Consider the following 16,961-nt stretch of genomic DNA (forward strand, 5'->3'; position numbering starts at 1 on the left):
ATACCTCTGTAACCCTCTGGGTTTATGCCTTGTGTGCTGTCCAAGGTCCGCTAAAATACCAGCTTTGATCTTTAAAATCCTTTGCAGTCTGAACTGGTTTCTTTAAGCCCAGGTCTCTGATGGTGCCTTAGAAAAGGCAGCTAATGTCAGCCAAATGCTTCGTGCTGGTTTTCTCCTGTACTGGAGACAACCTGGGCTTCAGCAACAGATACTACTTGGGTTTGAATCTCAGCTGTCTTAATTTATTACCTGTGTAACTTCATACACATTTTTTTAACCCTTCTCAGGTGTCTGTTTTCTCATCCAGGTATCTTAAAGCCCACTACATACAGACAGGAGAACCAGCTCAGTGATTAAGAGCCCTAATGGGCTCTGAGGTCAGAAATACTGAGGTTTTCAACCCCAGCTCTTCCAAATTCAAATTTTGTTGCCTCGGGCAAGTTACTTAACTTCCTCAGCCTTAGCTTCCTCATCTGTACAAGAGAGTGAATGATAGTATCAGCTATTATGGTTCTTAAAAGGAGCAAATGGGCCGGGGGCAGTGGCTCACGCCTGTAATGCCAGCACTTTGGGAGGCCGAGGCAGGCGGATCACGAGGTCAAGAGATCGAGACCATCCTGGCCAACATGGTGAAACCCCGCCTCTACTAAAAATACAAAAATTAGCTGAGCATGGGGGCGCGTGCCTGTAGTCCCAGCTACTCAGGAGGCTGAGGCAGGAGAATAGCTTGAACCCGGGAAGCAGAGGTTGCAGTGAGCCAAGATCATGCCACTGCACTCCAGCCTGGTGACAGAGCGAGACTCTGTCCAAAAAAAAAAAGGAGTAAATGAATAAATGCAGTAAAGTCATCTGCCTGGAGGCTGGCATATAGTAGGTGCTCAGTAGGTACTGCATCAAGATATAGAATCATTTGAAGATGTGCATGAGAAAATGTGTATATAGCACTTGGCACATCATAGGCACCCATTGTCCTACAGCAGAACACAGATGTGACGGTCTGGGATGTCTTAATCTTTGGTCAACCCTGGATGACACCTAGAGATTTCCTGTTTCCCCTTGTAAGTCCTTAGAAATCATATTTGAACACTCTGTTTTACAACCATGCCTGGACTTGATTTCAAACTCACTGGTCTGTAGCTTATAGAATTTGTCCATTACCACGCCCAATTTTTCCTGGGCAGAATTCCATCTTCCCATCTCTAGCTCTCAACCACCCCATTTGACCTCCTAGATTTTTTTAGACATCACTAGTTGTGGCTCAGTCTTCTCTTTGCCAGGACTCTCTTCTTGGGGCCTGTTTATCTCAGAGCTCTTTCCTGTCTCTTTCAGCCTCAGTTCATTTTCACAATGAGCAGGAGTACTATAAAAAAGTTGGGCTTTGAGAAAGGCCCAAAGCGGGTGGACAAGAGCCATTTTGTCTAGTTAGATGTTTACATCTCCCTTGTGGAGGTAAGGCCTAAGAGGCCCACAGTCTGCCTGCCGGTTTAGAGTTAGTGGTGGGGCAGTTTCAAAAACTGTTGTATCCTGCTTAATTCAGATGGCAGGAAGAGACCTAGTAATAAGAAGTGGAGTAGTTTGTCTGAAAAATATCAGTCATCTTCTACTTTGAAGGACTTTTTTTGAACTGTTGCCCAAATCAGAAGTAGCCGCAGTTTAAAATAATCCCAGATTATTTTAAAAGTTGATTTCAGGGTGGCTGAACAATTCAGGACCCTCCTTCCCCTTTCTCCCTAGACTCCGTTTTCCTGGGGGCAGTGGGGATGGGGTTGAGGGACAACTCCAGGCTGTCCCTTTTCTAACAACTGCCTAGGTATTTAGAACATCCAGAGGAAGTTGTTAGGCTTTTCCCCATTGTCAGAATAGCAGTGTGTTTCTCCATTAGAGCAGGGTTTTGCCTTCCATATTGCCATGTGACAAGCTTATGTTTTTTTTGGATTTGCCAGTCAGGAAATGGAGGTGGGAACGTGTTCATTACAGGCAAAGCCTGGTTTCTAGGAATACCTGCTTTGGGCCAGACACTAAATACTTTCCATATATAAAACAACCTCAGCAGTGGATAAAACAGGCTCAGAGAGATTAGGTAACTTGCCTGAGGCCACACGCCCAGGAAAGGGTAGAACCAGGTTTCAAAACTGAGGCCCCTCTTGCTTTGCCATGTGTCAGGCAGTCTGATCACAGAGTCCCTTAGCCATGTGCTTCTGTGGCACCATCCCTTTTGCCTGCCTCCTGATTAGGCCTTCATTGTTGGCCATTAGACCATCCAGTACTGCAGTGCATTCTGTGACTGCAGGACCCTTGAGCTTTTAGATGAATATTTCCTGCTTAATTTAAAAGCCCACCATGTCTTCATAGTTTCAGCCTTACCAGGCAACATGGCCTCAAGATACCAATTGGATAATTCCTGGAGTTTTCTTAGAAATTGTCTCTTTAGAGAGAACCCAGTTCAGCCTTTCACCCCTATCTTATAGATGGACAACTGAGGCCCAGAGAGGGGAAAAGACATATCTATGCCATGTGGAATCAGAATATATAGGATTTCATGAATGCTGTATCATGAAGCAGTGGAAGGTTTGTGTTCAGCCAACATGGATGGATGTTTGTTTGGATGCCAGGATTCAGCAGGTCCCAGAGGCTGGCCATACCCTCCCTTGCTGCTCCTGGGGGTACTCTGAGTGTGGGGGGTAATTCTTAGAGTCCTAGGACCTTAGTCCTATAAGGAACCCCAGAGTTCACCTCGTCTAGCCTCCTATACAGGACAAGAAGCTTTCTGCTGTCTCCCTGCCATGCAATCACCCAGCCTCCAGTAACATTCCACTAGAGACAAGAAGCTCACTCACTGCCTTCCAGTGCAGCCTATCTCATTATTGGATAGCTCTGACTGTAGGGAAATGTTTTTGTGCAGGGAACATTATTGGATCCTTCCTCTGTTCCGAGCCCTGTGCTAGGCACAGAGAAATCAAATTGTTAAGCCCCCCTTGCTACCTTAAAGAAGTCACAGTCTCAACAGCAGACAGTTGGGATGCAGGGTGAGCTTTACTTTGGTCCTGAGCTCTCAGGATGTTGGGAAAGGATACAAAAGAGAGCTCCTTACATGGCTGGGGTAGGAGAGTTGTGGGTGGCTGCAGGAGGCCCCAAGTTAAGGAACTATCTCAGGCAACAGGAGAGCCTAAACAAAGGTTTGGAGTTGTAAGAGAGGCTGGCTTATTCAAGGAACTGAAAGTAGTTCTGGTTGGACGGCACAGTGAAGTGCTGGGTAGCAGGAAGAGATGAGGTTGCAGACATAGATGAGAGCAAGCAGAACTACCCCAGCCCCTCCTACAGGTGGTTCATGGGGGCACTTCCCCATTGGAGTGGGCTGGGGTGCAGTTCTTCAACTCCTGAGTTGCTATTTTCCTCTGAGTCAGGCGAATCAATCAACAGCCATTTAGCAAAGATGAATCCCATATGGTCCCTACTCTGGAAGGGCTCATGGCCTGAAGGGAGTATCAGCAGAGGTCAGGGTCATGGATTGATTTGTTGGGCAGACATCCACCATGTGATCAAACTTTGCCTCCTCATAACTCCTACCCTCAGGCACTCACTGTGCCCACAGTGGTCCCTCAGGAAACTGGGAGCAGCCCTTATGCTGCCCACCCCACTTATTCCCACCACAACTCCTTAGCCCCCCAACCCAGCCAACTGTGGTCCATTTTACATGCACTGAATACATGTGTGGGCCTTCAATGCTTCTTTGACAGGGCATTCTGCACATACCCTGCCATTTGGATACTCTCTGGGCGCAGATAGTTGGGCAGGAGAGAAGTAGAAGAACCACAGATGAAGAACCAGTCCAGTTTTCCCTGGCCACCAGAGGATAAGTTCAGAGCTTCTAGAGGTGACACCCTATTCCCCTTCCACCGCACCCCTCATGATTGTGGGGCTTTTCACAGACCCCCTAGGAATGTCAGAGAAAGTCAGAGATGAGCTGAGGGTCCCACAGAGTGAGCATTAGGCAAGAAACTCTGGAAAATACAGTTCATTGAGGAGGGGTAGGGTAGTGGAAAGAGCTGTCTTTGGAATCTGACAACCCTGAATTTGAGCACTCACCACCTATGCGACTTCTGGCAAGTTACTTTACTACTCTGAGTCTTTACAGAGATAATAAGATCGATTTTGTAGGACCGCCATAAGGATTAACTTCTTTCACTAAACACGTGTTTAGTGAGTGTTCTGTATGGAGGACATTGCGCTGGGTGCTGGGGATATAGCAGGAACATCCCCTCGGTGTTTATGTTCTAGTCAGGGAGCTGTTAAACAAACAATCACGTGACAGTGGGCTGAAGAATGCTACAGAGAGAAAAAAAGAGAGATACATTTGATATAAGATACTTAACAAAGAAGACTTTTGTAGGTTTCAGCCACCTTTCCTTCTCAAATATGTCATTTGAAATGGGCATCTGCAGTTCCTCAAAGTCAGGGAGAACCTTGACCCCCAAGACTGGGGACCTGGGCCTGCTTTTTTCACCTCTTTCTTCCTGGGTGGGCTTCTCCCCCTTGGAAAGGGGGCTCTCTCGGATCCATTTCAACTCTGCTGCTCTGTGGTTCAGATTCCCCGAGGGTATGGCCCCACTGTGGAGGCATCTGTGTCAGCTGCTGGGATCTCACCTAATCCAGGATTCATGCTAGAATTTTTTTCTCCTGCCTCTGCCCAACGAAGCCTGCTCCTACCCTCACTCACAGAAGGCACTCAGAAAATGGAGAGAGAGAGGACCTGAAGAACCCCGGCCTCACTACTCCCCCACCTCCCCAAGATGTCGCGCATCCATCAAAGCCCCAGTCAGAGATCACCACTTTCCTGAAGCCTTCTAGGATCCCTTAACCAGCAGTGATCTCCCCCTCCCCAAATTCATGCAGATCATCACATTGCACCCTTTGTGCACAGTGAGCCTGTGGTTTGTGCCACTTGCCTTCACCTTATGAGAACTACCCCACCCTAGGGTCACACACCCAACAAGCTCCTCTCATCCTCCAAGCCCCAACACAGAGGTTGGTGACCATCCTTATGAAGATTTCCTAGTCTCCTCCAGAGGCAGCACCCCCTCCTTTGCTTCTGCCCCAGTTTTTTTCCTAATGCTTGTTAGCCACATGGCTGGTGGTAGTCTGCTGCCTGTCTCTTTCCACTGCTGGACAGTGAAGCACTCAGTTCCACCTAGCACAGGGCTGGCACTCAGGAGGTACTTAGTAGATTCTCACCAAAGGAATGAAACCAGATTTGTCTCTGCTTTCACTGGAAGACTAATGGGGCTAAGAAACAGAGGCACGCTACAGCAGCAGGTGAGAGCAGCTGATGACTTCTGAGAGGGTCTGAGAAGGTCCACAGAGGGGGATCCTCCTACCCAGCTCCGGAGGCATCTTCCCTAGTCTCTTTCCAAGGCCTTTGTTTAACTCCTTCATTGTTATGAAGCTGTTCCCCTGCCCAGGTACTTCTCGACAGTAAAATCATCTCTATTCTGCCAAATCTAGTACTTTCTGTGCCACAGCAGATGTTCTGTACGCATTTAGGAATTTTGACTTGATTTGCTTTGCATTTATGAAGAAAATAGGATGGTACTTGTAACAGAGAAACTTCCTATTTACTTACAGAAGTAAAAGGATTTAGTCCTTTTTTCTAAAAAAAAGAAAGAAAGAAAAAAGAATCGAATATTATTAACCTTTCCATTTCAGCTGAAATCAGAAATGATATTTAGTGTCCAAACACATACATGTTTGAAAAAATAGGTGATTTCTAAACCCGGAAGTCACACAAACATAAACATTTGTGTTAATCAGAAAGAACAGCATTAGTCCAGTTTACGATACAACAAGAATAGAAAATGGTGTAATTTCATGTATTTGTTGCCCCAGCAAACACTTACAAAGACCGTAACTGTGTGTCATGCTTTCCATTTTAGGGAAAAAGCCAGTAGGGCTTAAAGAGGTAAAGTAAATAACAGAACCAGGATTTTTACCAGGTTTTTCTAACACTAAATCTATTGCTTATCCGTTAAATCAGAGTTATTTGTATGCTATATAATAGTGTTTCACATGTTAAATCTGAACTTCCCCAGAACAGGAACATACTTTGTCTCTGGGTCCCCAGTGCCTCTTGCAGAGCCTAGATCTTGATATGCAGTCAGGGGTTGTGTGATGAATGGGTTCATGAATGATTGAATGAAAAGACAAGTACTACCTTTCATACTTTTTAAAAGCTTCCTTTACCCAGCTGAGAGTTTTCTTTCCATGGAAGGTATATTTTCCCCAAAATAAACCTCAAGTGTGTGTCAATATCCGAATGCAAATGGATCAAAGCCCTTTTTTAAAAAAAAATTCCTACTCTTCCCACAAAGTGAAAAAAGTTCTTTTGTTACCTAAAATATCTGCGCCAGATTGTACAATGCTGTCTCTTAACGCAAGTGCTTATTATTGTGGCTAATTTGGTCACATGTGTTTGAGGGAGAACAATGCCTCAGAAATTTTTTGAAAGCAAAACAGCAATCTGAAGCATTTGTTGTAATGAGATGTAAATTGCCAACATCGGTAGTGAAGCCGACTAAAATTTGCAATGAAGTGATTTTCCCCCCTCTTAAATTAAAAGCACTAGGGGCCCTCCCTGCTCTCCCTGAAGAAAACACATGCTTTTTTGTTCCTTTTCTTTCTGATCCTGTAATGCTAAACATCGTGCTCTGTTGATTGATTCATTCCTTCATTCATCTGCCGTTTTGCCAGCTTCTGTCTGTTCTGTGCCTGCCTCAGTGCTAGGCTCTTCCAGAGGCGTCAGCAGCCTGCATGGTGGCTTTTGGTAATGCCCATTTTGCAGGTAGGAAAGCTGAGTTGCAGAGAGGGTAAGATCATCTGACTTCAAAGTCATGAGCTGGGATTCACACCCACGTCTCCTGAACATTCCCTTTTAAGATGTACCTTTGGTTGGCTTTTCAAGCCGACCTTCTGTAGACAATGTCCTGGAAGGAGGAGGCTGTTGCGGAGAGCTTTCACCAGGTGTTAAGCAAATGGTGCTGAGTGAGAAATTTAGAAAATAGTTTTTCTTGAGAGCCAAGATCTCAGTATAGTAGCTTCAATATTTGACAGAAGTCTATCAGTCCCTTAGGAGACCTTCGTGAGCCTTGAGGGGACCGTCGTGAACCTTGAGGAGAGTGGGTGGGCTGTGGAGTACAAGGACCTGCTCTGTGCTGGGCCTGTGCTAAGCACTAGGGGCAAAAGCAGAACAGCAGGGCCTCTGTTTCACAGAACCTATGCTTTAGTAGAGACGAACTTAAGCGCACAAGTGTAACGTGTGTGGGAGTGGGTGGAGAGGGAGTGAACGACTATTTACCAAAAAAAACCCACTCTGTACCAGACTCTGAAATCATTGTTTCATATAAATATACGAATATATATATATAGTTATCTGATTTAATCCTCAGTCTTGCCAAGTCACTGTTATCTTTCCTCCTTTCAGGTGACACAACAAGATCAGAGAGGTTAAGCAATTATTTATGTGTACATTATCTCTTGAGGATAGAATGTGAATCAAGCACTGTGCCAGGTGAGCCCTGGTCTCTGACATAAAAAGACACGGTCCTTGGCTGTCCTCAAGCCTCCATTTCTGACATAAAAAGGCACCGTTTTTGGCTGCCCCCTCCTCCTTTAGTAGGGGAGACAGATATAGAGACGAATAAGTACATCTGATTATTATGGTAGAGTAGGGGCAGAGGGGTGGGGAGAGTCCAAAGGAAGCTCTACTACCCAAGGAAGGTCACAAGTCAACTAAACAGTAAGTGGCAAACCCAGTACTTAAACCCAGTATTTGGAGCTCTGTCTCCAAATCCCAAGCCAAGGGCTAGAGATAATTATTTACTAGTCTTTGAGGGGATAGGGCAGCCTCATTGGAGAGATGGCATTTGAGTCAGGCCTTGCTTCACTGGTGGAGTTTGTATAGGTGGACATCTCTAGGGGTAGAATGTTCTGGACAAAAGGAATGGCATAAGCAAAGAGTAGGAGGCAGGAAAGAATGGTGTATGTGTGGAGAGGGTTAGGCCAGCCACTTTGCCTAGAGCGGAGTCTGACTATGGGAGGGGACCAACAGGATGGAGCCAGAGAGGTGACTCTCTCAACCCCTGCTCCCTCTGATGTCCCTTAGCTGTCCCTCTGTAGACAGTGTGATAGCAGAGCCCTTTGTCTGTAACTGTGCCATGTGAATTGTCCATTCTAACTAGATGCTTCTGATTTCAACTTAACAGCCCTGATTTCTACTTCTCGGACTCCAAGAAAGATTATAGACATTCAGAACAGCTTCCCACCTGTCCATGCCTCTACCCTCAAGCACCTCTACTCAGCAGCAGGACTTTACTTCAGAATCTTTCTCCCAGCCCATTAAAGTCCCTCTCTTCCTCCCCTCTCATGTCATGAAGAATTTACTAAGAGCCTGCCATGTGCCAGGCGCTTCCCTAGGCTCCAAGATGCTAAAGGGAGTAAAACTTTGCTCTTGAAGAGCTTTATAGTCTAATGTTGAAAACCGACAGGCAGATGATTGCAAACATAATTTGCTAAAAGTAGTCACAATGTAGAGACCCCCCTACCTGGGATGATGACAATCAAGCCTCACAAAGGAGACACCTGAGCTATGTCTGAAAGTCTAACTGGGTGCTTGGCAGACAGATGAGGTAGTGTTCAACGCCAAGACAAACAGCACAGAGGCCTGGAACAACATAGCATTTGGGGTACCTGAGCAGAGGTGAATATTGGTGGGGGGCAAGAAATGAACCCTAGAGGTAGAGAGGAGGCTGGTTGTTCTGGGCCTTATGGAGGCCATGGTGTGGGACTTAATTTTGAGGGTAGTGGGCAGCCTAAGCAAGGAAAGACAGGGTCATGTGGAGGATCCCTTTGATGGCCTTTATAGAGATGGATGGGAGAGAATCAACTGAAGTTACGGCTGTACTGGATTCATTCTGTTGTCCAGCCTCTCATGGAAGGAAAAGGAGGCTTTAGAGGAAAGACATGTTCTTGCTAAAATGACCGTGAGTGAGTGCCTTTCATGGACCTCCTCTTTTCAGCCTATTATTTTTTTTCTGTTGACTGAAGGTCAGAGCTAGAAGAGACTTTACACGCCAACTCAGCTATGTGCTTTAGGGGAAATTTAAGTAATTACCTCTTCCCAGATCTGAGAAAAGATCAAATGCTCCACTTGAATTTGTTTGTGTCTCAAAATTTTAACCTGTGATCCCACACAGAGAGAAGAAACTTTGGTATTTGCTTCTGAAACTTTAGAATTACTCATTCATTGTTGTCATTGTTTTATTTACTTAGCAAACATTTAGAGAGTGCCTACTCAGCCCCAGGTGCTGGGGACAAAGGAAAGAATAAGACCTAGGCCCAGCCCTTGAATAGGTCTTGCACCTCTAATTGGGAGGTGCTGTCAGAACGATGATGATGCTATTGGTCCTTCGCTCTGCCAGGTTCTATATCTGTAATTTACTCACCTGTGGTCACACAATTAAAATATAGTGTAGCCAGGAATGGGACCTGAAATCTCTACCAGGATGAGTCGAGCTCTTTTATTTGCACTGTTCTGCTCCCCAACCATCTTGCATTCAGCTTTGTGCAAGTTTCATTCTTAAATCTTATGATACTACAGAGACTTCGTCTTTCAGTTAGCAGCTGCCAGCAACTCAGGATTGAGATTCTCTGCTGGGAAGCTGTATCATGAAGAATTTTAGTAACAAATTCACCAGGACCTTCACTGCCACCAACCAAAGTCTAGGATGTGTTAACTGAACCCAGAGTTGCAAGCAGATTGTTACAAAGGGCTTTAATATATAAAGAGCTTTGTACCCAGTTGTCCACATGGCTAGGATAAGAGAAGGCTGGTCTGTGAGTTCATCTGTTACCTAAGTTAACATGCACAGACAGAGGGAGCTGCTGTGGCAGTAGCCACATCTCTGATCTCAGTCAACTCCTGAAATGTTTGCATGGGGAGAATTTCCAGCATGTTAAATTATGTTGGCCTTTGAAGTTGTTCTCCCACAAAAGTTAATCAAGTCATTTGGCCTTATTTACCCATTTTCATCCTGTTTCTCTGCCCTTAAGTAATCAACACACAATAGGTGATTTTATAAAACAGTCCATTTTTAAAAGCTAATGGAGAAAAAATAACCCCTTTAGAAACTATCACCATTTATCTAGCTTCCTTTTTGCTGTTTAAACTGCATGTAATTTGTGTTGATTGCATTAAAATAAAAATCAGAGTAGCTGCTGGATCAGGCAATCAGGGGCTTAATGTGTATTGTGTTTTAATTTCTTGATTCAAATGCTCCAGTCTAGATACTAGGTCTTGGGGAGGGGGAGGCCTTCACATTTTTGCCCACACTTTCCTAAGCTCCCTTCTTCTGTTACGGCCTTCTCCACTGTAAGATACTGAGGTGAGGATTTTGGCAAATACACGATTTGCATATTTCAGTAATTCCCACCCCTTCTCCTCCAACCCAGTCGTAACAGAACCTCTTTCCTATGCAGGAAGTTGAATCCCTGCCTTTCCATTTAGACAATGACACCCTGGAAGAGTGCTCTTCATTCAAACTTGATTAGAGTCTAGTCCACTCTTGTCTTCCAGTTTTCCACCTTTTCCCTTGTGACATTCATACCTCATATTATTTTCGAGTCTGGGTTTAAGTGTAGTTCAATGGACAAAAATAAGCTAGCAAATTTTTTGTGCCATTGTGTGCTGATAGATGCCTAGTTAAAAATATTTGCCTTTTATTTTCCTTGGAGTTCTAGACAGATTTCTTTTCTTAACTGCCTAGGTCCCGCCATTGATCTGGAAAAAGTAAAGTCAGAATGTCTCGAGCCCGAGCCGGAGTTACGGAGCACTTTCAGTGAGGAAGCAAATACGTCGTCCTATTACCCCGCTCCTGCGCCTGTCATGGACAAGTATATCCTAGACAATGGCAAGGTAGTGTTTTAAGCTCAATATCCATTCCCTGCAAGTGTTTGTTAGTCAGAGTAAAGGTGGAGAGTATGGTGGGAGCTTTCCAAATCGCAGCTTGACTGGTTGGCCTCCTGGCCTAGCCCTGAATGACTGTTTCTGGAATTTGTATACTATCAGTAGCGTAGTTTTGCTGGGGCGTTTTCTCTTCCTTCTTCCTTTTTTTTTTCTTTCTTTTTTTAAAAAATATTGATCCAAAGCAACTGTAAAAGTAAATTGGCATTTTAAAATAGCTTACTAGTGAGAAAGATATTTCTTAATTCCCATGATAGTTTGATGAAACTTGTCCCACCTTCCTATGTAACCAGATGCCTAAAATTTATCAGGTGAACTGGAAATGAAGTATCTTATTTACAGATAACAACTCAATTTGTGTTCATTCACCACTTAGAAAGTATCTGTATGTTCTAAGCCCTGTGCTAGATAACAGGAATACAGGGAAGAACAAGACATACTCCCTTATCCCCAAGCCTCCTTCAAGCTGTGTATGCAGCAGTGGTTAGCGCACAGTCCTAGGACCTTATAGAACTACTCAGCGTTATTTATATGACCTTGAAAACAAATCATAAACAAAAACTTAAGATTATTAGTAATGGAATCGCTCTTGAAAAATCTTAAAGTCACATGATGATATACCAGCAGGGCAGGGGAGGAAATTTTTCTGACATTCTTCTAACATTCAATTGAATTGATCTTTGAAGAAGTACATCAGAGCCCTTTGTGTTGGCACTGGTGAAATTCAGCTTTAGCGTTATGTTCTCTGCCACCGTGGCATGCATTACAGACATCGCCTCTCATTCTCCTTAACGCGTCATGTGTTGGTTCATTTTTCTTGCCTCATGCTTCAAAAGGTCTCTGTTTATTTAGTATCATTCTCTGTTAGGTTGATGAGAAAGAAAAATTTGTTTCATTTGGGTTTGTCCAGATATGTCTCTGCAACTGGCCAACCTGAGCCAAAGCAAATATTGTCAAGCTGAGGAAATGAAACGTATTAGTTTTCAGGACTCTCTTGGATGTGCTGTCGTTCCCTGCATCTCCCACTGAGCGCCTCCTCCCCTGCAGAGGCAAAGCTGATGGGCCAGGCCACAGGCCTATTCTGCCTTGCCTTGCTGCCTTCAGCAGGCTTGAAACGTCAGCTTTGCAGAGGAGAGGTGGCATGACAAGTTGGAAGTCGGCAGCCTGGAGCCTGAGTTCTTAGCATAGCTCTCCATCTGTCCTACCTGTGTGACCTTGCAAAGGTCCTTCACTTCTCTGGGTCTCGGCATCCTTGTCTGTGAAAGATGGGATTGGATTGATGCTCTCCAAAGGCCTTTCTGATTCAAACTGTGTATCTAAGTTTGGTGAACCTTCCCCAATCAAAGATAAAAGATAGGACTATGCTATGTTTGTTGATTTCTTTTTAGTCATGAACACATTGTGGAGTGACTAGAGAGTTTTTCTTAAAGTAGCTTCCAAGAGAAATCTATTTCTCCCTTGCCTTGAAGGCTGATGGATAGTTTCAGAGCATTATAGGGGGCCTCTTTTGCAAAGATAGCATTCTTCCCCCAGAAAATGAGTCTCTCAAATCTCATTTAATATTTTTACACGTGAGTTGAACAGCAAATCTTGAAAATGCCTATTTTGTTTTTTCATTGGTTTTTGCCAGCATGTTGCTATAAGACTAACCTGGTTTTTATTTGCGCCTAATTGGTAGTCAGGCAGAGAGAGTTTTAAATGCAGAGGAAAGGAAGTGGACGCACTGGAAATGATGGCAGCTTCCCAGAACAGCATCTCCACATCCCAGAAGTAGCCCTCATTGTTCTTGGTTCTGCTGTCTCGTCTGACCCTTCCTTCTGTCTGCACGATCAGAGGCCTTAATCTCTGCAAGGCTTAGAGCACTGGAATGGGACACATTTCCTAGTAGGAAATGATTTTTGTCCTATAAAACTTTTCACATAAATATATTTTGATCAAGTTCCATCCTACCAGATGCCATATTTTTAATAACCTCCTTTGACACATAACACTAACACTTTGGTCAAATAGTATACTGTGGTTTACATGAATCAGGCTTGCCACACAAATTTCTGATTTGGGTAAAGTGCATTGTGTTTCTTTGTCTAAATGTTTTATTTCAAAAACTCATTGAATCATAAAGCTGCAAAGACCATCAAATTTTAAATAACCTAATTTATACATAGTATGGGTAGGGAAACATATCCAGAGAAGGGACTCCTCTATAATTACATAACAGGTTAGAGGCAGGCAGGAACTGAAAGCCAGACCTCCTGGTTCCCAGGCCAGTACTCTCACCAGTCTGTTCTGCTACATCCCTGAAAACTGAGCATTGCTCCAGGTGACCTTGAGCCTTGCTAACCTCAGGGGCCCTTGTCTCAAATGCCCCGGCCTATACCTGTGATTGGTCATAGCAAAGCCCATTTCTTTCTGTGTTCTAAAGTTGGCCTTGTACTTGAGTGAATGTCAGAAAATATTTTCATCTCCAAGGAACAGCAGCTCATCAGAAGTGAAAAACAGTTCCATAAAGACATTAAATATGCCCATCAATTTCTTACTGCTTTGTGTACAGACTAGCCCTTATCACTTTGTAGGGGACAGAAGAGGCAAAGCCTTGACCCTCCCCACTGACATGTACTGTGAAGGACTGAATCAGGTGGCAAAGGCTCTAAGTGGGCTAGAAATTCAGAAAGGATAGAACTTAGCTCTGCAGTAATTAAGGAGTGTTTCCTGAATTTTAGACTGGGACTTGAAAGATTAGCAGGCTTAAGAAAACGTAGGGAAAACATTTATTCCTGGACAAGAGAATGGCAGGAGCGGAAACATGGGGAGGGGAAAGAGGGTAAAGGATGTAACAGTTGCTGTGTCCTCCTGACACTTTACACATCTTTTCTCATTTAACCCTCTCAGCAACTCTGAGGTAGCACTGATCTGCTGACTGTATAGCTGAGAAAAGTAAGGCTCAGGAAAGTAAAGTGACTGGCCCAAGTTAACCAGCACGCAGGTAGAATAGCTGAGATTTACACCCAGGCTGGCAGCTCCAGCACCCATCCTCTTGATGTTACGGCACACTGGAAGTAGCGGGAAATGAACAAGTTCCGGAATTTTGTAGTGTAGATGGACTATGTAGATGAATATAGTAGAGAAATGAAGTAGTAGTGAACAGAATGGGTTCTAATGGGCCTTCAAAGCCAGGCTGAGGAAGTTGGATTAAATGTGATAGAAAACAGGGAGCCATTCAAAATTCCAGAGGATTTACCTAAAAACACAGTTGAAAGACTGCAGAAGTCATCTAGTCAAACAAGGAAGGAGGTATTTTAGGGAACTTAATCTGTCGTGATTATAGGATGGGCGGGTTGAAGGGAGCAAGGACTGGAGGCAAAGGCCAGTCGGTGGCTGTTTTCCTGGTTTCCCTGTCTGCAGTGGTGAACTGCACTGGGAGCTGGTGTGGGAGGTAGCCAGGCAGATACAGAGGAAACTCAAAAGGAAAACTAACTGAACATTGATGTGTTAGGTCTGCTGTCTTTGATCTACATCAGTACCACCTTGGTGGCAGCAAGGAAGACAGGGAGAGCAGAAGCTTCAGGATTTGGGTTTGAATCTTGATTCCAAAATGGACTGATCGTGTACCTTAGGAAAAGTTACATAGTCCCTCTGAATCTCTGTTTACATCTGTAAAATGGGAAAATAATTTCTACCTATTTCCATCTCTTAAGGTCATTATGAGGAATAAATAAATTGAATGTACAATACCTGGTTCATTGTACGTGAACCAGGTACTCAAAAAATACTAGTACCCCTTTTCTCTTGTAGAACATTGGCTAAAAGGACTTTCATCTCCCTTTCAAGAATAACAAATTAAAAGATCACAGGAAAGCAAGGATCAGTGGTGGGGGAAAAAAGCAGAGATTTTTGAAAAATGTAAAGTTGGCATCCATCTCTATGATTTTCTGATTCAGAATTTAATGTAATTCAGAGTTCCTTGTTTTTCTCCTATCTCAGGAAGCTTGTGTGGGTGGCTTCAAGTGTCATCAAGGGAAGTGATGCAGGGTCCAGCAGGGAGCAGCGGGGAACTTGTCCCCAGCATGCCCAGTCTGGCACACAGACTGCCCACCTGCAGTTCGAACTGCGGAGAAAAGGCCACACTTGACCTTGGTGTCCGTGTTGCCTAGCCAGCAGCCAGGTAGTACATCTCACTCCAAGGCTGCTTATCTTTCCTGAGCGGATGAACAGATTTGCAGTACTGAAGTTTACAGCACAGAGAGGCCAGGTGGATCTAGTTATCTGATTGCCTGCAGCAGTCTGACTGATCTTTTGAGCAAAAGGAGGTGAAGTCAGACGTGCAGGTAGATTGTTGACTTACATTCATGGGTGGGCTGCATTGCTATTTTTTTTCTTCTTGATGGTTGGAAAATTTCAGTAATTGGTAAAGGAAGAAGTTTTGCTGGCTGACCTGACTGCCTAACTATGTGTATTCACCTTCCTTCCCAAGCCAAGCTCCAGTAGTAGAAAGATCTTTAATTGTTTTTTGAACAATTGATCTTGCTGGTCTGCCATTAGTTGGGTATGCATCCAGTCTCTTAGACCAGGGACCTCTCCAGAGATGTCTCTGACCATGTGATATTGGCAACCTGCAGGCCTTTCTGAAAACAAGGACCTTTGGCAGGTCCTTCTCATGTCCCTTAGAAAGTTTAGCTCATTAGCAGCTGCCGCCCTCTGTCCCCACAGAGGCCATTTCGTCCCTTCACAGACTCAGCAGAAGCACGACATAAATGGCAATGTCAAAGTGAACACTGTTTTTTTAATGATTAATGTTAGTAAATGACTTGTGAGATCTAAATTTTATACTCTTTTTTCTTTTTTAGATTTACTAAAGATGCAGAAAGGAGAACAAATTAAAATCTTATAGCTTATTGCTGGAACATTCTGGGTCTTATTGGCTCTGCACTGAAACTCATAGGGAGCATAAGATTGTGTTTTGTTCTTTGTGCCGTCGGAATCAAACTGGGTACCTTGTGGTTGTGTTTAAAATCATAGGTGTTTTGAGCCAGAAGGAACTTTGAGATGAAATCCAGCTCCACCACTTCATAGGTAGGGAAATGAAGCTCAGAGGTGGGAAAGGACTGGCACAGCCCTACTCCAATTGGCAGGGCAGCTGCTCTCCTTACTTGAGCTGGCAGAGGTTTTCACACTTAGCCATACACTGGAATTATTTAGGCCACACCCAGCCCAAATAAATCAGAATCTCTAGGAGTGGGGCCCACGAACTGATGATTTTTTTTTCTTTTCTTTTTTTCTTTTTTCTTTTTGAGACGGAGTCTCGCTCTGTCTCCCAGACTGGAGTGCAGTGGCACGATCTCGGCTCACTGCAACCTCTTCCTCCCGGGTTCAAGCGATTCTCTTGCCTCAGCCTCCCAAGCAGCTGGGACTACAGGCGCGTGCCACCACACCCGGCTAATTTTTTTGTATTTTTAGTAGAGATGGAGTTTTACCATGTTAGCCAGGATGGTCCCAATCTCCTGATCTCGTGATCCGCCCACCTCTGCCTCCCAAAGTGCTGGGATTACAGGTGTGAGCCACCATGCCCGGCTGTCACTGGTGATTTTTACAGCTCCCTAGGTGACCCCTGTGTGCAGCCAAGGTTGAGAACCACCATACTAGGAAGGTATATGTCCCAGAATGTTCACGTTAAAGGAAGATGGGTCTTTCCATAGTGTAACACAGAAAGAAGTTAAGCATGTGTGTCCTGAGATTTGGTAAGGCTCTGAGCAGCCTTGTGATAAACTAAGTATAGTGTAGAATATCAACTCTGCCACTTACTAGTTGAATGATGTTCAGCAAGTCACCTCACCTGTCTGAACCGGTGTTTCCATCTGAAAGGAAAATGGTGTTATAATGCCTTCTATCCACAATTGCCATGAAGATTTAAGATAGCAAATATAAAGCCCTAGAATAAGGCCTGGCACACTAC

At 44.3% G+C, this 16,961-nt stretch overlaps 1 protein-coding gene across 19 annotated transcripts in view; it reads left to right on the top strand.

Moving 5' to 3' along the window:
* Window positions 1-16,961, top strand: part of AGBL4 (AGBL carboxypeptidase 4) — a 1,457,272-nt gene that overhangs the window by 1,227,215 nt on the left and 213,096 nt on the right. For 15 of the 19 annotated variants that reach the window (XM_054666701.2, XM_063780628.1, XM_054666727.2 and 12 more), the window contains one exon: window positions 10,815-10,963. The exons of the other annotated variants lie outside the window; for them this stretch is intronic. In XM_054666701.2, coding sequence (XP_054522676.1) covers window positions 10,815-10,963 — 149 coding nt within the window. The remainder of the gene's footprint in view (window positions 1-10,814; window positions 10,964-16,961) is intronic. 19 annotated transcript variants of the gene reach the window in all.

Source organism: Pan troglodytes, chromosome 1 (genome assembly GCF_028858775.2).
Source record: "Pan troglodytes isolate AG18354 chromosome 1, NHGRI_mPanTro3-v2.0_pri, whole genome shotgun sequence".
Taxonomy (NCBI): Eukaryota; Metazoa; Chordata; class Mammalia; order Primates; family Hominidae; genus Pan; species Pan troglodytes.